The 25655-nt window shown below is 41.1% G+C and overlaps 1 protein-coding gene across 14 annotated transcripts in view; it reads right to left on the minus strand.

Annotated features, from left to right (window-relative positions):
* Positions 1-555: 555 nt before the first annotated feature.
* CNTN4 (contactin 4) overlaps positions 556-25655 on the minus strand; it is a 976967-nt gene continuing 951867 nt past the window's right edge. For all 14 annotated transcript variants that reach the window (XM_073009922.1, XM_007985035.3, XM_073009921.1 and 11 more), the window contains 9 exons: positions 24893-25051; positions 22379-22528; positions 20691-20761; positions 19417-19651; positions 17260-17372; positions 16518-16704; positions 15977-16089; positions 4605-4773; positions 556-2385 (listed from right to left, as the gene is read on the minus strand). In XM_073009922.1, coding sequence (XP_072866023.1) covers positions 2285-2385; positions 4605-4773; positions 15977-16089; positions 16518-16704; positions 17260-17372; positions 19417-19651; positions 20691-20761; positions 22379-22528; positions 24893-25051 — 1298 coding nt within the window. In that variant the 3' untranslated portion in view covers positions 556-2284. The remainder of the gene's footprint in view (positions 2386-4604; positions 4774-15976; positions 16090-16517; positions 16705-17259; positions 17373-19416; positions 19652-20690; positions 20762-22378; positions 22529-24892; positions 25052-25655) is intronic.

Here is a 25655-nt window from a genome sequence, read left to right on the forward strand (position 1 = left end):
AATATTGTGAAACCTCATCTCTACTAAAAATACACAAATTAGCCCGGTGGAGTGGTGGGCACCTGTAATCCCAGCTACTCGGGAGGCCGAGGCAGGAGAATCACTTGAACCCAGGACAGGAGGCGGAGCTTGCAGTGAGCTGAGATCGCAACATTGCACTCCAGCCTGGGTGACAGAGCAGACTCCGTCTCAAAAAAAAAAAAAAAAAAAAAAGAGCCTTAAATGCTCAAGTTTAGAACTTATCCTTTTGGAAATGGGGGGGTGAGAGAAACAACACATATACTTACAGTAAATATACAAAAGACTTAGCTAATCAAGAGAAAATATTCAAGTCTCTTCAAGACATTTACTTGTGGATTAGGACCCTCTCTACTTCCAAAGAGGATTTGAAATCGTGTCTTCAGGGTTGTCAATTCCAAAGGAATAGTTCTGGGTCATTTAGATTTGGGTAGAGACTTCTGAGTCCCTCTATGATCCCAAATTATAATTAGCACAAAAGTAAGCTAACAAATTCCCTGACAGGCAGGCAGGAAAAATGCTCCCAAAAGACAAGTATCTTTACAAATGACAGAATATTTATTAACAATACCTTTAAAAAAGATTACATATGCTAGATCACTGGTAAATATCATTTACACTGTGGTTGGGAACTCCCTGGGTATCATTTTTTTTTCATTCATTTTATTATTTTGTTGATTTTTTTGCATGTGAATTTAAATTTTATTTTATTTTAACATAGAAGTAACCATATCAAACTAAGAAAGGAACACAGCTTGAAATACTGACAATATGTTTTTTTTTCCGGTTACCACCCTAGTTTTTACACAAATGGAATCCTGATTATGACTTTATTGGATAAATATAAGTAGAAGGTTGAAAAGTTATATTATTTGTAAGCAAAAATGACAAATTACAGCAAATTTGAGTTCTCTGAGAAAGAAGAAAAGGTGGCAGCATGTTTACATGAGAAAATGTTTATAGAAAATTTCATTGCCTTTTATGTCACTGTTCCACTAGCGTTTGCTTACAAAACCTTTCCCATTGTAACAAATAGTTCTTTTCATAAGAATACAGTTTTGTTGATATTGTCATTTTCCAATGTGTGATTTTAAGACTTAGAAGGTAAAGTATATAAAGCAACTAGGCTACCTACTGCAAAACAGAATCATCAAGAAACCATACAATTGTACTAAAGATCTTTTATAGAGTCATATTAAAAATTCTTGCAGCAACTATTTGTTGAAATAGGAGAAATCTTCCAAACTCCATATGTAATTTTGATTCAAAAGAAGGGCTCTATTATTACAGAGATACACATATTATATATAAGAAATTTTGTAAAGAAATTACGAATCCATTGACAGAGAATTATTTTTTTAAAATTTACATTCAAAATAGATACAGTTAAAGATAATAAAATTATCTTTTATCCTTTGAAAGACTTGGTTGACTATAGTAACTTTTGGTCTATGTTACTACAGGATATATGTTACTTCAAATTTAATGTCTAAGATAGTGCTACTACAAAGACAATGCTAACTTAGTTGAGTGAAAAGAAAATCTTACTGTACAATGCTAAATTCAGGGATGGGAATATTGCACAAGATGCCTCTTGGGCAGTAAATTTAGCTTTCGAGATTGCAGCCATTCCTGAAACCATCTCAAGTTGTATTGAACAACAAAATTCACAACAGCATGGGAAAACATATTGTACATGTCAAAAGGACTTGATTCAATGCATTAACCACTAGAAGAGTAATTTGCATACAGCAGCCTTGAGTTATAGACCAAGTCTTCAGCTGTTCTGCCACGAGATCCTTGTAAAACTGTACAAGTAATTTGCAATTTATTTACCAAGATGAGTTTCAAACTCTGTCTTTAAAGGAAATATTTTCAAATTATAATTGCATGATTGTGTTGTCCATAGCATTTTACAGCTGAGGAAAAAAAGTAATATCTACATTATATGTTAACTTTAAAAAATTCTATAAAACACTAAATATATAATAAAAAATATGCATATAAGGACATATGTAAACTGCTTTGGTAACATCATATTACAGATGTCTTCAGTGCATTGCAGAGTTTCCAAAGAAACTTCAGACAAAGCTAGATTTGCTTTGAGGAAGTACTGTATAATGCCATTCCTAAAGAAGCAAAAAACATTTTTATTCCAGTAATAAGATGTACTTGAACAACAATATTACTTAGTACTGGGTGTCTTCAAAACAGCTAGCTAAATGTTGCTTATATTATAAACAGCAAGTCCTTGAGATAACTTTTGTCATAAACTGGACCTAGCTGTGAGGGAAATCATTATTGTACTGATGGCTGACAGCGTACATGCATTCGAAGTGGAAGCCCCGGATCCTCTTGCGTAGGCATCTGAAAAGAGAGAACAAATTCACTCAAAACAGCCCCATCCTGGCTTCAAAGGGAAGAGCGGCCACGGGGCTTTCTGAAACAGCAGAACTGCGTGGATTCTACTAGAAATGATGATCAAGATCTTAATGGCTTTTAAATATCAATTCTGTGACTATCTAGCTACGAACCTGCAAGTAGGGTAGAGGACAGCCCTGTACCTCTGTCAAAGCATTTGTAAAATAAGGATGTTCCCATTTAATGTGAGAAGAAACTTCAATATTACTAGTAACAGTACTGATAGATACCATGCCATGTCAATGATGCAACAAAATGAAAATTGCTACTCCCTTTTGAACTCTATGAAAATTGCTACTCCCTTTTGAACTCTATGAAAATTGTTACTCCCTTTTGAACTCTATGAAAATTGCTACTCCCTTTTGAACTCTTTATGCTGGGCACAGATGAATATGACACTTAAATCTTGCAAAAACTGGATGAAGGCGAGGTATTATTATTACGTCACTTAACAGATGTGGTAATTTGTGCCCACATCACCCAGCTAGTAAATGGCCGAATTGGGGTTCAAACCCATGTCTGTTTAAATCTACCCCTTTTCTTGAAACAAAATAGCCTCAATCCTTTTTACATTTTCTTATGGGTCTTACATTTTTCATAGTAAGAAGTTATCAACTATCATTCAGGGGTTCTTCAATCTTATAAGATCCCTTTGACCAACCTAATGAAAAATTCCTTGAAACAGATCATGTTTGGCTCACAGTCACTTCCTTGTTACCTAATAATTACACCAATATAATTGCTTAATATATGTTTTTGTAATGAATAAAACCAGGAATCATCAGTCCACCTAAAAATACCAATCCCTGCAATGATAAGAAAGCATGAAGTACAAAGTCAGATTTTTAATGAAGTGAGATAAATAAACCCCAGTCTTGTATTTTCATGGCCTGGAGATTACTTCCACATCTCACCAAAAATCTGGCTCCCTTTCAACAGAAGTTAGAGGCTTTGTTTGATGAAGTGTAGAATCCAATTGTCCCTGCTTTTAAGACAAAAATGCCTTTTCTGTTTGTATGCAAAAAAAAAAAAAAAAAAAAAATGCAGTAAATATAAACTCCATCCAGAAACACTGGCCTATCACCCCTTAGCAGAGGGATGTTACATGACCAAAGTCAGGATGGTGGTGAGGATTTTGTCCATAATTTAAAATATCATCTCTTTACCGATGTCTTGAAAATTTATATCTCCAGCCTTCAATGCTCCCCTAATCTCCAGAATGCTAAATCTGAAAGCCTGTGAAAATCTACACTTAGACATCTAACCGCAGTCTTTCTTTTCTTATTGCTGTAAAATGCACATAACGAAATTAGCATTTTAACTCATTAAAAATGTACAATTCAGTGGTACTAAGTATACTCCAATGTTGTGCAACCAGCACCACTCTCAAGCTCCTCAACCTTTTTGTCACCCCAAACGAAGACCCAGCACCTAAGCCCCCACTCCCCACTGACCAGCCACTGCCAGTCACTAGCCTCACTCTGTCTCCATGGATTTGGCTATTTTTTTTTTTCTTTAAATAAATGAGATCACACACAACAACAAAAAATAATACGCTGCTAAGATATTTACAAACATGGTATTTGTAAAAATAGAATTGAATGTATTTGCTCAAAAAGAATATGCTATTCTCACATGCTATTCAACAATATTTGAAAGTGAAGATAATCTTGACTATAGAGAGACATAAACATTGATGCACATGTTACATATACCCATTCAAAATAAATAATAAATTCAAAATATTTCCAAGACATTGAACTAGGTATACTGTTTCACTGGAGAAAAACTGCTACAGCATACTTAACAATGCTTTTCCTTCTTCCTGCTGACTGAGTCATGCTTTTAACTTTCTAAACTGTAATTCTGGGGTTACATAGATGCATAGAAAAATAAACGGGTTGACATGGAAAAACCTTAGTGACTGATTCGTGTCTGCTTTAATCTGATTTTTGATTAGCAACTGAGTAGATCAGTCAACATGGGCAAACTGATTTTTGCATGAAACTGCCCAAGGCCAGCAAACATCTGGAGAAGGGGGTGGTGTCCTCCATTTTACTTTAAGTCTTCTTTTGCAGGCTGAATGTCTTTCAAGCCCTGACTCAGCTGGAAGGCTGATAAGATAAGACAGGCAGGAGAAAAGGGAGAAAAAAAGGCATTCTTACTTGATATCTTTGGAATTCGAATTTGTTCACTGCTGCTGCCATCTCCTCCGTCGCTGAATGGCTTAATTTCTATTATATAATCTTCATCGAAAGGCAAAGAAAGCTCCACCGATGTTTTATTTGTTTCAATGACAGATGTGCTGCTTTGTCTGTTCCATCTGTACAAGACCTGCCAATACAGAAAGAACAGGTGTCACCTGCCGTCTTCACAAAGGCTCCAAAGATGGAGCATTCGTTTGTTTTCACCTCTGGGCACCAGCAAAATGCAGGGAATGTAGAGGTTGTCTGGCTGCCCACTTGCATTTGGAAGGCTCATTTGCGGCGAGGGCCATGACTGCAGTTACCATTGTATTCTGAGAAAAGAGCTGAAAGGATATTACAACAGGGGTGTCAGCAACATGATTCTACCTACTGCCTAGCCTCTCGGAGGCTCAGCTGACACACCTGGGAAAATGGAAAAAATGAGTAGCTCCTTAAGGATGTACAGTGCTCTGTTACACATCAGGGGTTTTGGCATCAGAATAAACTTGGCCACTGGGGGATCACAGGCCACTTCACCTTTTTGAGCCTTACTTCAGTCATCTGTAAAGTGGGGACAATAATACCCACTCTTCTGGAGTGTGCTTTCAAGATTGCACAAGGAGGCTGGGTGCAGTGGCCCACGCCTATAATCTCAGCACTTTGGGAGGCCAAGGTGGGTGGCTCACTTGAGGCCAGGAGTTCGAGACCAGCCTGGCCAACATGGCGAAACCCTGTCTCTACAAAAAATACAAAAATTAGCCAGACGTGGTGGCACACACCTATAATCTCAGCTACTCTGGAGGCTAAGGCAGGAGAATTGCTTGCACCGGGAGGCGGAGGTTGCAGTGAGCTGAGATCATGCCATTGCATTCTACCCTGGGCGACAGAGCAAGACTCAAAAAGAAAAAAAAAAGATTGCACAAGGTTTGAGTCTGGTGAGGGGTTAGCTTAGAGGAAGCATGTAAAAAATAGTATCTCTGAAGGCTTAAAGATAATCAGAGAACATACATGGCAAAGGTTAGAGCACAAGCCAGGCACAGTAAGTTATGATCATGACTCTTAGAGACAGGACATTTCAGCACAGGGAGAAGATATCTGAAAGGCAACAGTAGTAACCTCCCATTCCTTCCCTCTGGAGCCCCATTTTGTGGGGCTAGGTAACAAAGAGGCAACCATTGTCACCTTGGACATATCCGAAGCTTGTAACAGTCCTGTTTTCATCTTGGGTTCTGAGTCTGGAGTGGGATTCACTTGATGAGGTGGCCAACTAGCTTCCTAAAAACACATTCACCTACCTGGGATTGCCTGCTGTGACTGGCATGGACTCCAATCAGGAACAAAATATACAGGTCTGGGAAAGTGTGCCTTTACCTATAGAACCACTAAAGCTCATCCTCTGCAGTTTCCCCTGACAATTAAAAAGACAGGGTTGGATGAGGTCAGTGGCTTTTGGTCCTGGCTGCATGTTAGAACCATTGGGGTGCTTGTAAAATACTTATGCTATAGCTCAGTGGTTTTCAACAGGGTGGGAGGGGCAGGGGAGCAATTTTGCCTTACAGGGAGGTATCTGGCCATGTCTGTAGACATGTTTGTCTAAACAGGCCCTGTTGTTGTAGTGGACAGAGAGACCAGGGATGCTGCTGAACAGTCTACAATGCCCAGGGCAGCCTCACAACAAAGAACTCTCTAGCTCAAAGTGTTGACTGTGAGGAGGTCAGAAACCCCTCCAGTTCCACTCTAGTCTGCCTAAGACTGCACAGAGGTGCCATCCAGGCTGTAGGTTTTTTTTTTTTTAAGATCAGCAGGTGATGTTACTGTGGGATAGGCATCATGGATTAGATGAATTCGATGAGTAGTTCTCAAATTCAAGCGTGACCAGAATCACCTGGAGAACGTGTTAGAACACAGATTGCTGGGCCCCATTCCTGGAGTTTGTGATTACTTCTGGGATGGGACCTCAAAATCTGCATTTCTGACAAGTTCCCAGCTAATGCCAGTGCTGCTGGTCCAAGGATCATGTGTTGAGAAGCACGAGATTAGCTCATCCTTCCCTAAGCTCCCTTGTAAATTCTGATCTGCTGAGGCTAGAGACGTAAGGTCACTCTCGTGTCTCAAGACAAAACCAGACACAAGTGAAATTCATAAAATTCCCTTAGAATGGTTTAGAACCCATCTGTTCCCTGGCATTTCATCACCTTAATTTATGTCTCTCTAATACAAGGTGGAAAACACAATTTCCTTAAGGTAGAAAGATTCATAAGCGTCCCCTTCTTCTCCGCAGCATCAGTTGTATCAGACCCAGCATCCCCTTGCTAATGATTAGGCACAAATAAATCCTCAGGCACATTCAGGAGTGTCAAAGCTTCTCATCACAGCCCTCCAGGAGAATGGGCTGGCTGATGGGATGCAAGGTCACATCTGGCTTTGAGGAATAAATTGCTGCTTTGATTTACCTCTGGTCCTTGCAAGAGCTCAGAGGATTCAACTTGTTTCAAATATAAATCCAAAAGAAACACTTCCAGGAAAAAGCAGCCCTTTTATCAGCACTGCTTATCAGTCTTGCAATATCAGGGACTGCAGCAGAACCCAAATAAAGTCCTGCAAAACCTTTATTTACACCAAACACTTTGCTGAGCTGATTGACTTGAAGGCTGCGCTTGCATTTGATATAATCTAGGGTGGAAGACAAGGGGAAAGAATGGATTTGTGGGAACAATGATAATAGCAGCAAATATTATAGACTACTTCCATTATCGAATGTCTGAACACTGTATGTTCTAAATCAGGGGTGTCCAATCTTTTGGCTTCCCTGGGCCACACTGGAAGAAGAAAAATTGTCTTGGGCCACACATAAAATACACTAACACTAATGATAGCAGATGAGCTTTACAAAAATTGCAAAAAAATCTTATGTTTTCAGAAAGTTTATGAATTGGTGTGAGGCCACATTCAAAGCCATCCTGGGTCACATGCACCCTGTGGGCAGTGGGCTGGACAAGCTTGTTCTAAACGCTTACATGGATAACCTCTTAAGGAAGGCAATGTTATTATTCTGATTTCAGAGATGAGAACCTGAGACCTGGAGAGGTTAAGCAGTTGCCCCAGGTCCCATGACTGGTGGATCCTGCATTCAAACCTAGGCAGTCTGTGCTCCAGAGTCTGGATTTTTTTTTTTTTTTTTTTTTTTTTGAGACAGAGTTTTACTCTTGTTGCCCAGGCTGGAGTGCAAAGGTATGACCTCAGCTCACTACAACCTCCGCCTCTCGGGTTCAAGTGATTCTCCTGCCTCAGCCTCCCAAGCAGCTACCGTTACAGGCATGTGCCACCATTCCCTGCTAATTTTGTATTTTTAGTAGAGATGGGGTTTCACCATGTTGGCCAGGCTGGTCTTGAACTCCTGACCTCAGGTGAGCTGCCCGCCTTAGTCTCCCAAAGTGCTGGGATTACAGGCGTGAGCCACCGTGCCCGGCCTCAGAGCCTGGATTTTTAACTAAGACTAGCTTGGCTAGCACCTGTAGAGCTCTGGACAAATTGCTTTCCCTCTCTGGCATCTGTCCTGGGGAATGCAAACCAAGGGAATTAGACAGTAAAAAACTAGTGGCCCATGGGTCATAATCAGTCTGCATATATTATTTGTTTGGCCGTCATAGTGTTAATTTTTTTTTGAGTTAGATGTGATATATCTAACTCAAAATATACATTAAAAATTTGTGGGTTCTACTGAACAACTGGAAGATATGGCCACACTGATTGCTGTGGTTTGGATGCTTGTCCTCTCCAAAACTCATGTTGAAATTTGCCATTTTAACAGTATTAACAGGTGAACCTTTAAGAGATAATTAGGCCATGAGGCGATTAGGCTCACCCTCACAGATGGAATTAGTATTGTTATGAAAGGGCGAGTCAGCTCTCTATCCCCCTCCCTTCTCCCTTCTTCCTCACTCTCCCTCCCAGCACTGAGTGTCAATAAACTTATGTTCATATTAATTGCCCAGTCTCAGGTATTCTGTTTCTGAGTAAGACTCTACAAAAGTGTGATCCAGAATAAAAGAGACTAAGCCAGTGGTCTATATTCCTGTCTGGCAACAACTGGCTGGAGTTGAGAAGTCTCATTCTGAACAATCACAAACTGCAGTTGGTCATAGTCCCAACACTTCCAATGTTGCTACATTGTCATATGCCTACCTCAGGATCTTTGCACCTGCTTTTTTTTTTTGCAGTACTTGGGACATTCCCAGAGAGCTGCCAAGGCCCAAATGAAATCACACCACTTGAAAGTGGCTCCTTAGCCTTTATATAAAATAATAAATTTCTCCTGTCTACTCCATGGCTTTCTCTATTCCCCTCACTCTGGCTTCTTTTTCTCTGTAGTACTTTGTTATCACTTACTATATTTATTTATTGCTGGCAGGCAGAAGAACCAACTGGCTAAACGTAGAACTCAGGATCCATACTGCTGTATTCAGATCCCAGGTCTTCAACATACCAGCTATGTAAAAGGCAAGTTACTAAACTCTGTGTCATAGCTCTTCATCTGTAAAACTAGGGATAATAACTGTACCTACCTTCATGGGTTATTAAAAGGTTAAGATGAGGCTGGGCATGTTGTCTCACACCTGTAATCCCAGCACTTTGGGAGGCTGAGGCAGGTGGATCACCTGAGGTCAGGAGTTCGAGACCAGCCTGACCAACATGGTGAAACCCCATCTCTACTAAAAATACAAAAACTAGCCAGGTGTGGTGGTGGATACCTGTAGTCCCAGCTACTTGGGAGGCTGAGGCAGGAGAATTGCTTGAACCTGGGAGGTGAAGGTTGCAGTGAGCTGGGATCACACCACTACATCCACCCTGGGTAACAGAGGGAGACTCTGTCTTAAATAAAATAAAATATAAAGTTAAGATGAATTGCAACAGTGCTTAGTATATGTATTAGTAGTAGTTTCTGAATCGACTGAACATAACTCATTTATGTTATCTGCCTGGCTCTGTAGGTAGTTTAATTTGTATACTAAAATCAGATGCTCTACTTTTAGCTCTAATGTCATAAAGTAGCTTAAGGATTTGTGTTGGCAAAATATTTGGGGCCTCAAACTTTCTAAAGTCAGCTTCTTGTTGAGACCATCTACCCAAGCTGAGATCTAAAGAATCCAGACAACTTACTGAAGACGGGAAAATAAACCCACACCCCAACACCTTCAGTATTTGGGAGGAAAACTTAATTTTGGAAAGGGTCAGTCTGAGGTAAACAATAGCCATATTTAATGGGTCAAATTCTCTAGCAAAGGTCAACTCTTCCATTGCAATCAGATTCACCTTTTATTCAGCCTCTAATACCACCCTAAAAGTGACACTAGGGAGAGTTTCCTGAGATGTCATGGGAGGTGAGATATCACGGGAGGTACATACACACACACACACACACACACACACAGAGAAAGTAGGAGAGAGAGTTGTTAATTGGTACCTTGGTAATTCAGGGAACTGGCTTCAGGACCTCCCTAAAATACCAAAATCTGTGGATACTCAAGTCCTGGATATACAATGGTATAGGATTTGTGTATAACCTTAGCACATTCTCCCATATACTTTAAATCAACTCTAGATTACTCATAATACCTAACATAATGTAAATGGTATGTAAATAGTTGTTATACTGTATTGTTTTTGAAATCTGCATCATTTTCATTGTATTGTTTTTTGTGTTTTTTTTTCCCCGAATATTTTTGATCCACAGTTGAATGAATCTGAGAATATGGAACCTGCGGATACAGAGAGCTAATGCTTTACATTATTTATCTCTAAACATTCACATGTATATGTAACAATCAAAATGTATAGCCAGTTACAGTGACATTCCTTGGGGTGTAGCTGAGGAGGTGTAGGGTATCTGGCTCCTCCAGTACCATCTCTAAAAAGAAGGGGGAGTGATTGAGCTGGAAATTAAGAAGAACTCAGAAAGTGTCCTTTCCTACCATCTGGTCTAACCCTGTTACCCACTCTCTTCTCCACTGCCAACACATGTGGTTTCTGTAGCATTTCACACACTTGACACACATCCATCACTTCTGTCCCTTAGAAGAAAAATTCCCAACATGGAGGTCCCACTAATATTTAGATATAGTCTGGATCTAGAAAATACAATGAACCAACATAAAAAATCGCATTTGGAAAAAAAGTGTCAATCCATGGTTCAAATAGGTTACATCATCTGGTCTGCTGCACAGATCTGAAATGGTTCCAAGCTCTCTAGTTTTAATTTGTTCCAATATTTTACTTTATTCTTTTTTTTTTTTTTGAGATGGAGTCTCACTCTGTTGTCAGGCTGGAGTGCAGTGGCTCAATCTCAGCTCACTGCAGCCTCTGCCTCCCGGATCCAAGCAATTCTCCTGCCCCAGCCTCCCAAGGAGCTGGGACTACAGGCACCCATCACCACACCCAACTAATTTTTGTATTTTTAGTACAGGCAGGGTTTCGTCATGTTGGCCAGGATGGTCTCCTACTCCTGACCTCAGGTGATCCACCCGTCTTGGTCTCCCAAAGTGATGGGATTACAGGCATGAGCCCCAGTGCCCAACCTATTTTATTCTTATAAAAATAAAAGTCATTTCCCTAAGTCCTACACTAAGCCCAGCAGATCTTTCCTGGAAAGTGAGATGCCCTTGTGTTTGTCTTGACCTGCTTTATTCTCATCACATACCCTGCTTGATTCTATACTGTTCAAATGAATCTTCTAGATGTCTGCAAAAGTGTTGAGACAATAAGTGTCAGAAGGACCTTCTTGGAAAGATGCTACCAATGCAAGGCCATATGAGAGTTTCTGAGAGGGAGCATGAGTATAAATAAGTGGCAACTAAATAATAATCATTACCCAATTTTTCTTCTAAAAATGCCTATAATCTTTTAGACACAGTTCATGAAGCTTGCATATTGATCCCTGCCCTTGAGAAAGCTGAAGGCACTCCAAGTCACTACACTCAACAGACTTCAGTTTTCCTATCGGTAAAGTGGTGGGAAAAAAAAGATTATCTAGGTTTGCCTAGATAATCTCTAGGATTTCTTGCTCAGCTAACATTTGCCTGGTTGCCTGAAATAGCTTAGGTAGCTCCTGGCCCATTCGTTTTCTTTCAGCAGTAACCTGAAAAGGAACTTCAAATCTAGTTACAAGTTCACCCATGGAATGTGTGTAATTCCCAGGGACTCCTTAAGCTTTCTACATTTTTATTGTGCTTTGTCTCCCTGTTCTATGGGTGTATCTGGAAGGAATTTTTTTTTCTTTTTTTTTTTCACTGTCTCCCTTGTTTTGGTGAAATCAATTCTGCCCACATCACATCTGCTTTTTTTCATGGTGGTCAATGTCAAGATGATAGGCAGTGTTAGCCTGAGTCAGACATTAAAAGTTGTAAGGGTCTGTCTTCTCTCTCTCTCTCTCTCTGTCTTTTTTCTTGAGACAGAGTCTTGCTCTCTTGCCCAGGCTGGAGTGTAGCCATGAGATCTCAGCTCACTGCAAGCTCTGCCTCCAGATTCAAGCGATTCTCATGCCTCAGCCTCCCGAGTGGCTGGGACTATAGGTGCCCCACCACACCTGGCTAGTTTTTGTATTTTTTTTTTTTTTTGTAGAGATGGGGTTTCACCATTTTGGCTAGGCCTGACCTCCAGTTATCTGCCCACCTCAGCCTCCCAAGGTGCTAGGATTACAGGCATGAGTCACCGTGCCTGATCTTCATTCTTGCCTTCTTTCTTTTCTTCTTTTTAGTCTTCTCTTCCCTCATTCATCTTCCAACCTATCCCACCCCATATCTCTTTTGTCATAGATAAAACTGATCAAATAAACTCTTTTATATTATTTCACACTAAGAGGTTAATAATTTAGTTCAGGACATGAAATCTCCATTCTAATACAACTATAGTGAATATATCTTTGGCTGGAAAAATAATAGTGACAATTCAGGCACTGTCCTCTGGAAGCCCCCAGTCTGGGGATTCACAGCAAGTCAGTTAATTACAATTACCCAAGAGGACGGAAAATATTATATTGTAAAAAATCTTGCAAGTAGGCCAGGTGCGGTGGTTCATGCCTATAATCCCAGCACTTTGGGAGGCCAAGGTGGACAGATCACTTGAGGCCAGGAGTTCAAGACCAGTCTGGCCAACATGTTGAAACCCCCTATCTACTAAAAATGCAAAAATCAGATGGGCGTGGTGGTGCACAACTGTATTCCCAATAATTTGGGATGCTAAGCCAGGAGAATCGCTTGAACATGGGAGGTGGAGGTTGCAGGGAACCGAGATGGTGCCATTGGACTCCAGCCTGGGTGACAGAGTGAGACTCTGTCTCATAAAAAAAAAAAAAAAAAAAAAAAAGATTCTTGCAAATGAAGGGATCTCTGCCCATCAGGGAAGGCTTCTAAGCTAAAACTGAAAGCTGAGTGGCTGATTAGGGATACAGGGGATATGCAAAAGGTCTGAGAAAAATGAAGACACTAGAAGTTTCTCTTTTAATAAAAATGTAAATGCAGTCCCAAAGAGTTTAAGTGATTTACCTGAAGTCACATAGCCAATAGAGGACCCCAAACAGGGTTTCCTATCTCTTTTTTTATTTTTAAAGTTTAGACAGGTCTAGCTCTGTCTCTCAGGTTGGAGTGCAGTGGCATGATCATAACTCACTGCAGCCTTGATCTCCTGGGCTCCACTGATCCTCCCCTCTCTGCCTCCAGAGTGGCTGAGACCACAGGCATGCACTACCATGCTCAGACTCCTATCTCTTTCTGCTATATATTATATGACCCTCCTAGAAGGGTTTAGTTTTAGAAAAGGACCCAGTGACAGTTCTGTAGACGAGTTCTTAGGGAGTGTTTCTCTACTAGTAGAATATAAGTCACTGTGCCATGTGGATGAAGAAAAATAATCCATGACAGGGAGGGTCTTCCAAGTCCTTCTCTCGTCACATTATCCAAGGCTTTGCCACCTTCTATGTCAAATCCCAATTCCAGTTCTGACTTTGCCTACTACTTTCTGATGATCCTAGGTTCTTTACCTAGTGCCAGACAGCACTACCTATGTCCTACTCTCAACATCTCTGTGCAACAATGTGGCAAGCCAGCAGCCTGCAGGCTTAGTTCAGACTGCATAGCAATTTTACGTGGTCTGCATCCTCAAGTGTTGTTTAAAAGCAAAACTAAACAAAATTAGAAGTGTTGCCAACATTTTACAATTGGAAGATTTTATATAACAATCTTTTTTGCTGCCATCTTTTGAAACATTGGCATGTTTAGGGCATTGTGCCCACTTTTTCACAAGGCAACAGAGGCAGGAAGTTAGTAGCAGCTGGTACGCTTTGACAGAAGCACTCTCTAGTTAGCTACCGCTCCCACTCCGCATGCTTCTGCCATTTATATGATCTAGCAGGCATGACTTTGCCATCCTTTCATTTATTTTGTGGTAGATAAAAGACCATTTCACAAGATTCTGGAAAATGTTGACTTCCAAGCTCTTCTGCCTGAAAACATTTCAAAATCTTAGGTTTGGTTTTATAATCTTCCATTTTATTTATTTATTTTTATTTAGAGACAGGGTCTCACTACATTGCCCAGGCTGGACTCAAACTTCTGGGCTCAAACAATTTACCTGCCTTGGCCTCCCAAGTAGCTGATACTACAGGCACGTGCCACCAGTCCCAGGTTTATACTCTTTCTTTTGTAATGAAAACTGGGACTTGCAAAATTGCAACACCCATTTTTCTTTTGAAGAATTAATACAAACCCACTGGAGTTCAATAACATTGTCAGCATCACCCGATTATTATGGTTTCTCAAAAGCTTTTTAAAAGTCATTTACTCATAACATTCTAGGACTGAATGGGAACAAAATGCTATATAATTAAATGCTCACACTAGATTTCCCTTTCTGACCTTTCTTTAGGTGGTGATGCAGGTAATGCTTGATTATTTCCAGTGATGGGGAACCCTCTGAGGGTTCATTTTTTACAAGTTTGACTGCTAGAAGGCAAAACAGAGCCAAAATTTATCTCCATGTAGCCTTCACCCACTGGCCATAGTTTTGTTCCTTGGAAACTTGAAGGAAAATTCTACTTGTCATCCAGTAACAGCCCTTCATGATATGTGAAGTGGTTATCATGCTTCTGAGGCTTTTTTACCCAGCGGTATATCCTCAGTTCATTCACTGTTCAGATGTTTTGAGCCAGCCTCCTGGTCAGTCTTCTCAATGCATGTTCTCAATGCAGTTACAGTCTTCTCAATGCAGCCTTCTCTCAGTGCAGTCATAGTCTTCTCAATGCAGTCAGTCTTCACAATGCATGCTCCGGTTTGCACGCATCTGGTTTACATCAGTTCCTTACCTCTCTGCACATGCATGCTGCTTCTCATAACAAGACGTAGAATCCATTTTCCCTGCCTTTTAATCTGAGCTGGCCTCACAGTAGCCAGTTTCATCCTTAGCTTTTAAAAGGGCTGGCAGCTTCTGCTTTCTTCCTCTTGAAGCTGACAACTATGTAAGAAGTCTGACTACTCTGAGGTCACTATACTGTGAGGAAGCCCAAGTTATCTGTGGGGAGAGACCTCATGGAGAGCATGATCACTGGCCAACCTCAGCTTTCCCACCTATCCCACCTAAGAAGCCAAAAGTGTGTGAAGAAGCATCTTAGTTATTCCAGCCCTAAAATCTTTCCATTCTGGCCCTATCCACATTGCAAAGTCATAAAAAACGATACACTGTTGCTGTTTTAGCCCCTAGCTTCCCTTGGTTTGTTAGGTAGCAACAGGTAGCTGGAAACCTTGCAAGATATTTATAACCCCTTTTAATTGCTGCAACAAGGCTACAGACATGTTCTTTTCATTTTCTCATTAAAGACAAGCCAACATTTATGGGGTCAGGCAAACATTTTCTCCAATTTTGCTGCTTTTTCTCTTTTTTCTTTTTCTTTATATAACTCTTTTGACTATAGAAACATATGAACAAAAATGATTAATCATTGGTAATATCAGGAGGCTACTAAGTTGGCTAAAAAAAAATACAACTGAGACAGGAGCAAAATAAAGCTGACAGTAGAAATGTTTAAAAAGTGGTTCTTCAGGGTATTTCTGGAGACCCAAACACAGGATCTTTGCCCATTTCTGATTGATGCTGCCTGAACCTAAAGTTAAGGTGATTGTCTAAATCCTGACCAATTGCCATAGACTACAACTCAGATCAAACCATGTTGGAGGCAGCGATTCCTACAGGGTAGCAGAGCATCACCAGGGAAACTGACAATGCAGACAACTGTGTGATTCATGGAAGAGACTGCCCGGACTCACAGCAGGATTAGGTGCCTCTGCAAAAAAGAAATTACCTACTTTGTATCCTTTTACTTCCGACTCATTATCCAGGGCCTTCACTTGATCCCAATTCAGGATAATTTTGGAGTCTGATGAATTCCATATGATGTTTCCAGGGGGTTGACTTGGTGCTATAAAAAAATTAAGATATACGAAGTCACAGATTATTAAGTCTCAATGGATTCTGAGGAATATCTCCTTACTAGAATTCGAGAGTGGAGGCAATTTAATGGGCTATTGCACTAATATGTGTCTTCAAGGTCACTAAAATCTGATGAGATACAGCATTGCAAATGGAAAAAGATTCAGTTGGTCGCCTAACATTTATAGCTAAAAGAAGCAGCCCTTCCCAGTGAGGAGAAAAACATTTCTCTTTCTGTCCTCCAGAGCAATGAATTTTGCATGGTATACGGAAAGGTTCACTTAAAATGCTGAGAGAAATTTGAATCCACATGCTACTAATTAGTATGCAAACGACCATTGGGAGGTGGGGATAAGGAATAAACTTGGGATATGTGTGATGAGTCCCCAAAATATTTCTGAGCAAGTCTGCTCTTACGTGGCTTTCGGGTTGTCACATTGACTGTTGCACTAGAGGGGCCTGTCCCAGCAGAATTATATGCCTTGACAGCTAAGTGATACAGCGCACTGCCTTTTAAGTTCGTGATTTTTGTTGATGTCTGATTTCCAACTGTTCGTATTTTTCTAGCATTTTCTTCTTTGTCTTCATGTCTCCAATATTTAACCTAAGAAAATAAACAGAAAGACCTTGGAAACCATACCCAGTGGGGATATTTCCAATGTCATCAGGTGATTTTGTATGCAGATTCTTATGATGGAGTTAGTTTTCTATACCACATTATGAGCAGAGCTATCAGGACAAAGGACTTCGTATATCCTGAGAAATTATCCACGGTAAGAAGGGTCCCTTTTTTGTCCTCAGCTTCCTAGTGAGATGGTACATTGATACAACCCTCGTTCATTATTTTCTTTTTTTCCATGTTTGTTTTGAGTCAAAGCTATCCTGGGCATTATCAGAAGTCAAAGCTCATTTTGCCAACCATCCCATAAATGCTTAGATTTGCATATACTTCGAAAAATACCTCTAGAATATAGCATAGAAAAAGGGTAGTCTCACAGCTGAGTATTCAATGCTTCCATCAATGTTCAGCTGGAGACCAGGCCTAAGACCAATGCCTCTAAGTGGGAATGTGGGTCATTTCCTATAAGAATGTGACTTGGAGGACTCATCAAGGGGTACAAATTCTCTTTCAGACCCAAGGCACATATGTCTTGCCTACCTCATAACCTTGTATTCGTCCTCTATTCTTCTCCAGTGGCGAGGCCCAGAAAACTTCAATATCTGTGGCAGAAAGACTTCTGGCAAAGATACTGGCTGGTGGTTTGGTGGGTTCTATAGATGAATATGGAGAGTTATTACTCTATCAGCTATATTAGGACAGGATTGTAGATAGTAGCATTATAAGGTAAAATAATTCACGGTTATAGAATCATCCTTAATGATTGTAAGCCAAACCCTCATTTTGCAGAGGAGCAGTGATTGATAGCTGGAGTTGGTGGTAGTGAATATTTGTCCAGTGTTTGGGTTTTGAATTTAGGTGTGGGTAGAAGAGAAGAGCCACTTAAGTTTAAGCACCAAGGTTTCATAACCAGCAATTCCCTTAACACAGATCCTTCTCAATTAGCATCTCACAAATGTTATTGCTTATGACATGGCTAAACTGCTTTTCTTTTTCTTTTTTGAAATAGGGTCTCACTCTGTCACCTAGGTTGGAATGTAGTGGCACAGTCATGGCTCACTGCAGCCTGACCTCCTGAGCTCAAGCCATCCTCCCACCTCAGCCTCCCAAGTAGCTGGGACCACATGCATGTGTGCCAACACACTTGGCTATTTTTTTTTTTTTGTAAAGACTGGGATCTTGCTATGTTGCCCAGGCTGGTCTCAAACTCCTGGGCTCATGCTATCCTCCCACATCCCCCTCCCAAAGTGCTGGGATTATAGGCATGAGCCACTGTGCTTGGCCACTAAATTTTGTTTTAGGGAAGACTACTGAAAGAAAAATGTTAACATATACAAATGGTATACACAGCTATGGCAGAAATCTGTCAAAAATAACTGAAATTTGGGAAACAGTCAGTCTAGTCTCTCCTTTGCAACCTAAGATGCTGAGGCCCAGAGAGTATATGTGACTTATCCAAGATCATACAGATTGCAGTGTGAACCTGAAGTGTCACCCAGCTCTCTTGAATATTAGTCATGTCAGCTGACTGTCCTTTTCCCTTTTTCCTCTCATTTTCATAATCCAGAGACATGAACTATTATCTAAGAGAAGTTGAAGCCTATGCAAAGGGCTGAAGCTTGTTTGAATAAATGTAAATCCTTTGGCAATGGTTGGAACATGAAATATGCAGGGAAAGGCATCAGCAGCTGAGTCAGACAGAGAGGCAGCAGCTAGATCATGGAGGGTTCCTGAATCTAAGGGAATGATCTCTCTAACTGGGAATAAGTTATTGCATCTTCACTGACTCTAAATCAATGATTCACCTTTCAGATGTTTTAACATGGTCCCATTCCGAGCATCATCTTTAAAACAACATAGACAAACTCCAATGGTCACGAAGACTGTGTGAGAGGCATCCTGACAGCAGGGATAGCATGGAAGTGGTAATAATGTGTGAGAAATGTTAAACATAATGATGGTATGGATGACAGTGAGCGCAGTCACACTGCTTCATGGCTTACTCTTTTCTTTAATAAGTGAGAATTTTTTTTTTTTTTTTTGAGACGGAGTTTCACTCTTGTTGCCCAGGCTGGAGTGCAATGGTGCGGTCTTGGCTCACCGCAACCTCCGCCTCCTGGGGTCAAGCGATTCTCCTGTTTCAGCCTCCTGAGTAGCTGGGATTACAGGGATGTGCCACTACAACAGACTAATTTTATATTTTTAGTAGAGATGGGTTTTCTACATATTGGTCAGGCTGGTCCCAAACTCCCAACCTCAGGTGATCCGCCCGCCTTGGCCTCCCAAAGTGCTGGGATTATAGGCATGAGCCACAAGTACAATATGCTTTATGAAAATACAAGTGGTAAGAAAATGAAAATTATATTTTGATATTCACTTAAAGGCAAAAATAAAATTCTTTCAAAAGTAATGATAACATATAGATAGATATGAAGATCTTATATGGTACTTGCAATTCTGGTCCATAGCAATGGAATCAATAATGAACAGCCATGTGTTTTCATATACAGAGCAGTTGCTATCTTTTTAAGAGATTCATGGTGGACAGTGAACCAAACTTTTTACATTATCCTCTTCTGCAATCAGGTATGCCTTCAATATATATGTACCATGCTAAATTGATTGTACATCCTAAAATCCACATTTTAGAACTGAAGAAATATTAACAGCCAATGATCTGGGCAGCATAAACCATACCTTCTTCTGCAGAATACACCACTGTGGTGGGACTGAAAGGGCCTTCTCCTTTGTTGTTGAAGACACCTACTTTAACCTCAAAGGGAGAGAAGGGGCGCACGCTCTCATTCCTGAACACGTATCTGGAGGCGTCAGCTGAGGCCAGCACTGTCAGCATCCAGATCATTTTACCATAGGGCCGGAAGGCCACCACATAACCAAAGCCTCGACCATTCTGTAATTCTTCAGGGACCGTCTGGGAAAGAAGGGAGATGGTCTTCAGAAATCATAGTAGTTTGACTCCAGTGCAAAAATCGTTTTTGTTTCCCTCGTAACATTCTTGTCTACATCCTTCTCCACCCATCTTATTTGGGGTTTTGTTAACAGTCTTTTAAATTTAGGGCTTGCAGTCAGTCTGTCTTAAACAGTTATAAGGTACTGGGCAGGGTTGAAAACGTAATGAAGATCTGCAGTCCAGAGCTTGCTCTTTGATAGGGCAGACCCAGCTCTGAAATGGTTACAAATGATTGTTAAAAAAAAAAAAAAAAAAAAAACCAACAGGACATCGGTCTCCTGAAAAACAGTATTTCCAACACGTATTCTCTAATACTAAGCTTCCTCCATTGCCAAATAGACAAAAGATCTCACTGAAGGAAGAAAAACCAGCTTGGCTGAAGATCCTCCCTCTCAGAGGGAAGAGTTCAGCTGGGGGGATGAGTGATTTCTGCTGTGCTCTGGCTAAATGAAAGATTTTAATTTCTGGGGCTGTTTAGAATCTTTCAAAAACATGAAGAACCCTTTCTAAAGCTCCCACCTCTTCTCTCAAAGCCAATTTCTAATAAATTGGTGACTAACCTTCCTCCAGGTTGTTTTAAAAAATACCTCCTAAAAGAGGGCCCCTTCTGGAAGCAAAGCCAATTGCCAGGAAATTGTGCTGGTGCACTGACTCTAGTGCTGGCAGACGCTTTAAATCAATTGGCCATGCCGCAATTCAGGAAGAAAAGAAAAACCAGTTTTCTGTGAAACAGCCTTCTTTATTTTTTTTGTAACTTGTGTTGTTTTCCCTTCATGATTTTTTTACTGTAATGGATTGAATTAAAACTTGCCTCAATGATGGATGGGCAAGTGCCATCCTTCCTGCTAGCCATTAGCTACGTGAGAGGGAGTGTCTGCACTCAAATGAATTTTCACTGTTAAAAACAGGAGGAAACTTCCCAGCTATGTCTAACATTGAGGAAAATAAAAAAAAATAGCTTTGATGCATGTACATTCCTTTTACTCTGTGATTCATTTACCTCCCAGGTTATAACCAGTTCAGATTTGCTGCCTCCGCCACCACTGACATTCGCTGGTGTGACTTCGGGGACTGCACATGGAGACAAAAAACAAGTCATGTCAGGCGGCAAAGGCGAATGAGGGTCAGGAAGGTTGCCTGGCAGAGGTGACTCACTTTCAATGAGTACTTTGAGGCATACCCCTTTGTCTTTGGAGATCAGCAACAGCATCATCAAGAGACCCACGGCGTCAGCTTGAGGAAGTGAAATGTACCAAGGAGACTGCTATTAATTACCTGTTTCTCATTCAACAAGGTACACGTGTTATCTGACATGTCTGACCAATTGTTCAGCTCCATCCCTAGAGGTTGAGGGGTTCCGGAAGGGAGGAAAGGACTGACTGAGGTCTGGTCCTAATGTTTGGTTCTGCGTTTATTAGCCACGTGATGATACACAAAGGAAAGACAGTACAAGCTCTGCTCAGGCAGAGTTTCCATTCTGGTTGGAGGGAAAGAGCGCTTGCACCACAGTTAGAGCAAGGTGGACAACCAGAGTACGGTACAGTCAGCATGGAGAAGCACAGGGGGCCTTCCGGAGAGTAGCGGCCTGCCCAGAGCTGAGGTGGGCAAACAGCTTCTTGGAGGAAGAGAGTTTTGATCTGAGTGTTGAAGGAAGTGGCAGACAGAGTTGACCCCTGGGGCTCACTGTGCTTAACCTCTTTCACCCCCAGTTTTCTCTGTAAAAGGGAGGAAATTATGCGAGCTTCCACCTGAAGACTGCTGAGGGGAATTAATTCAATTATGGTTTTGGAAGAGGAAAAGAAAGCAGGGGACTAGCTATATTGTCATCATGTAACTGAAAGGCTCTGGGCCGCATTTAAAAATGTCTCACTGGGGCATGTGGCTGGTGACTGGGTACGTCTCCTTGGTTAAAGCCAATCAAATCTAGATGAGTTTTTGCTTTTCTGAGAGTAGGGTCAGAACTCCCATTTGTGTAGAGACCTTATTATTCCTTCAACACACTGGCCTGTCTACAGCCGGGAACTCTATAAAGACTGCACATGTAGGCCTCCTGCTTTACACTAGCTAAGTAAAAGTACGGCTGACCCTGATGAACTTGTTCTTCTCTCCCCGTGCTCATTCAAGCTGTATATGTAGAGGGCCATACTAAATTGCTGGCTAGTCTTGTTTGAATTAGCACGGTGTTCTGAAACTTAGTTTCTGGGAATGGTTTATACCCTAAGAAAATCTCAGTGAACATTTCTGAAGAAATTGGTTTCTTTCTTATTTCTGTTCTAAGCAGGACTACCCCACGGTTGCTGTGCCCACAGCAGCCAGAAATTATTCTTTGCCATTAGTTACTTATGTGAGATAATTTTATTTGAAATGTGGGGCATTGTTTTTTGAAATCCTGTTAGAATCTTGGTGACAAATGAACCAATGAAGAAAGGGCTGGCTTTTGAGAGGACGAAGTGCAGTGTGCCTGTTGCTGTACAGGTGGACCTAATGAAGGAAGCTTAACTCTGGATTGAAACCCATTGTGTGCTCAGCTGGGCTTCTCCTGGCCTGATTTCTACCATTATAATCATTTGAGGTGAAGGGTGTGCTAACACAGCAGCATGAGCGCTGAAGAGCAGCAAGAATTCAAAGCCTTTTCCTAAGGAACAGCAGCTGGCAGAACAGATGATCTGAATCCCGGGTGCTACTCACGAGCTTCTTCTGTTCTCCGTTTCTCAGAGGGGCGGCTGGGCTCCCCAATCCCAATCACATTGGCTGCAACTGTGCGGAATTCATATTCGACCCAAGGATTCAAACCCACCACGGTTGCTGTGAATGTCTTCCCATCAATGAGTTCTGGGACTGAAAGACAACAAAAGGTAGTGGCTGTTTCATAGGTTCTCAGAAAACAAATGCAGAGATTACGCTAGGAAGATAGGAACATCCACCCATCCTCATGGTTATTGCATTCAGGGCAGTGTAGGTGTTCTGATATTAGCTGCATCAACAGTTGTTTCAGTGAAGTAATCTCAGAACTATCTCTGTATGTGAAACTAACACACTCTAATCAGATACCAGCAGATGACATCATAAAAGACACGCAGTCCACAAGGCCCCAAGCCACCCCACTCAATCATTACTATCACCCCTTCACATGTGTTTCAGCATTTATTATGTAGTGCCAGACACATTATTTCAACTGTCCCCTGAGAAAGGTAAAAGTATTCTATTCTTTTCTTCCTTTTTTTTTTTTTTTTTTTTGAGACAGGGTCTCTCTCTCTGACGCCCAGGCTAGAGTGCAGTGGCACAATCTCGGCTCACTGCAACCTCCACCTCCTAGGCTCATGCAATTCTTGTGCCTCAGCCTCCCGAGTAGCAGGGACTACAGGTGCATGCCACTTTGTATTTTTAGTAGAGATGGGATTTCACCATGTTGCCCAGACTTCTCCCAAAGTCCTAGGCTCAAGCGATCCACTTGCCGTGGCCTATCAAAGTGCTGGGATTACAGGTGTGAGTCACTGCGCCTGGCCTATATTTATTCTTAAACAATTCTTATTGTGTCCATTTAACAGAAGAGGAAAATGAAGATGTATAGAGATCAGCTGATTAGCAATCAGGACTAGAATTCATCTCCTAACTTTCATATTTTTCTCATCTTTCCTTCTTAAAGCACACCTGTGACTCAGTGATTACAGCAGGAAACACAGAAACCCGTTTCTAAGGATTGGTAAACAAAAATGATAAAACAAACTGGGGTTAAAATCAACAAGATTCATATGAATTGCGCAACACTGGGCATATTCTCCTTCAAAACATCAAGGCCATATAGCCTACCTTTGCTGTCTAGAGGAGTGTGTATCTTGTTTGTAATAACTACTTGTTCATCCAATTTATCCTTAAATGAAATCTAAATAAGAAAATGAGTCAATTTGGAGGTACTGACAGAAGTGGGGATGGTATAAGAATTATTTTAGATGCAAAGAGAAATAACTGTGAAACCTTTTAAAAAACAGGAAGTGCTGTATAAATGTAATAAAGGGAAACAGGATGGAAGTGCTACTGCTAACAATTTTTGTTTTAAAGAATTTGTAAAATTGGTTAAAAAGAAATCTCAAGTCTTTTTATCCCCAAATTTATCCATCTAAAAAAGTGGGTCTGGGCACAGTGGCTCACACCTGAAATCCCAGCAAATTGGGAGGCTGATGCAGGAGAATAGATTGAGTGCAGTAGTTTGAGACCAGCCTAAGCAACACAGCAAGACCTGTCTCTACAAAAAATTTTAGATAATTAGCTGGGTGTGGGGGCCTGTGCCTGTGGTCTCAGCTACTCAACAGGCTGAGGTGGGAAGACTGCTTGAGCCCAGGAGGTCGAGGCTGCAGTGAGCTGTGATTGTACCACTGCACTCCAGCCTGGGTGACAGAGTGAGACCCTGTCTCAGAAAAAAAAAAAAAAAAAAAAAAAAAAAGGCAGCAAGTGAGGAGGCTCCCTATAATCCTCAGTTGTTGGTTTTTTGAAAGCACTGTGTAAACTTTACAAAGTCTGTGACTATAGTCAAGCAGAATCTACTGCTTTCCAAAGTGTACCACAATGCTACACAGATGATTTTAGGTAATACAGATTGATGCATTTTATTTTTATAACTAATATATTTTTAATGTGTGTTAGGGAAAATATATATACAACCAGCACAACAGACTTTTTTTTTTTTTTTTGAGATCGAGTCTCACTGTCGCCCAGGCTGGAGTTCAGTGGTGTCTTCTTGGCTCACTGCAACCTCTACCTCCTGGGCTCAAGCGATCCTCCCACCTCAGCCTTCTGAGTCGCTAGGACTACAGGCACGCACCACCACGCCAGGCTAATTTTTGTATATTTTGTCGACAGGGGGTTTCGCCACGTTGCCCAGGCTGGTCTGGAACTCCTGGGCTCAAGTGATCCACCCAACTCCACCTCCCACAGTGCTGAGATTACAGGTGTGAGCCACCAAATCTGGCCCGGACATACCATTTCACAGATACTATTCCTTAGGATGACTTTAAAAAAACCTAACTGTGATTCGATATAAAGAAAAATACTAATAATAGTACAGTGGGCCGAGGTTAAGGAAACACTGCCACAATATATCATTTGTAGTAGTGTCTGAATGAGAACTTAGATGTTCCTTGCCACAGTGCTGTGTCCAGTATGCTAAGTTCCCAATGTCTCTGAGCCAAGCATCCAATATGGTACCTGTATTGACTGCTTGCCAGCCCACGGAGAATGGAGTCCTGGCTTGAATGACATACATGGTGATGGGGCTGTGGTTGTCAGGCCCGGGTCTCCAGGAGAGCTGAGCAGTGGTGTCTGTGATTTCGTCTATTGTCATAGCCTCTGGGGGACCTGGAGGACCTGGGAAAGAGTAAGACCCCCCAGAACTGGAACAGTATATTCAAACACCCAAGTAAAGGTTCCACATACTTGAGTGGGGCATTGACCCATTCATTTATTTACCCATTCACAGATTCATCACTTGTCAAATTCTTTTTGAATCCTACTATGTGCTGGGAACTTTCTTGGGCTTGGAAACCACAGAGATGAATGAGACACAGCCCCTTCCTTCTAGGGTCCCAGAGTTTAATATGAAAAACTAATAGGTAAACAAATAATTACAATTGAATACTTAATGTTAATAGGGAATACTGGGGTACCATAAGAGCCCACATTCATTAATTCATCATCTATCTATAGGTTCCTACTATGGGTCAGACACTGTTATTTGAGGATACGGTAGTGAGAAAAGATAGATATTGCTCCTGATTTCATAAAGAGTATAGTCTGCTGGAAACGGTTATTTCTACCACTGAGAATATAGATTTAAGCACAAATGGCTTTAAAACTTTGAAGGTTACAGTATTGCTCTGCACATTCTGCTGCACTGTAATTACTAGCACTCTCTTCACCCCCAACCCTGCATCCCATATGAGCACACACTTGGCGTGCAAGGGAACTGCTG

Source organism: Chlorocebus sabaeus, chromosome 22 (assembly GCF_047675955.1).
Source record: "Chlorocebus sabaeus isolate Y175 chromosome 22, mChlSab1.0.hap1, whole genome shotgun sequence".
NCBI lineage: Eukaryota > Metazoa > Chordata > Mammalia > Primates > Cercopithecidae > Chlorocebus > Chlorocebus sabaeus.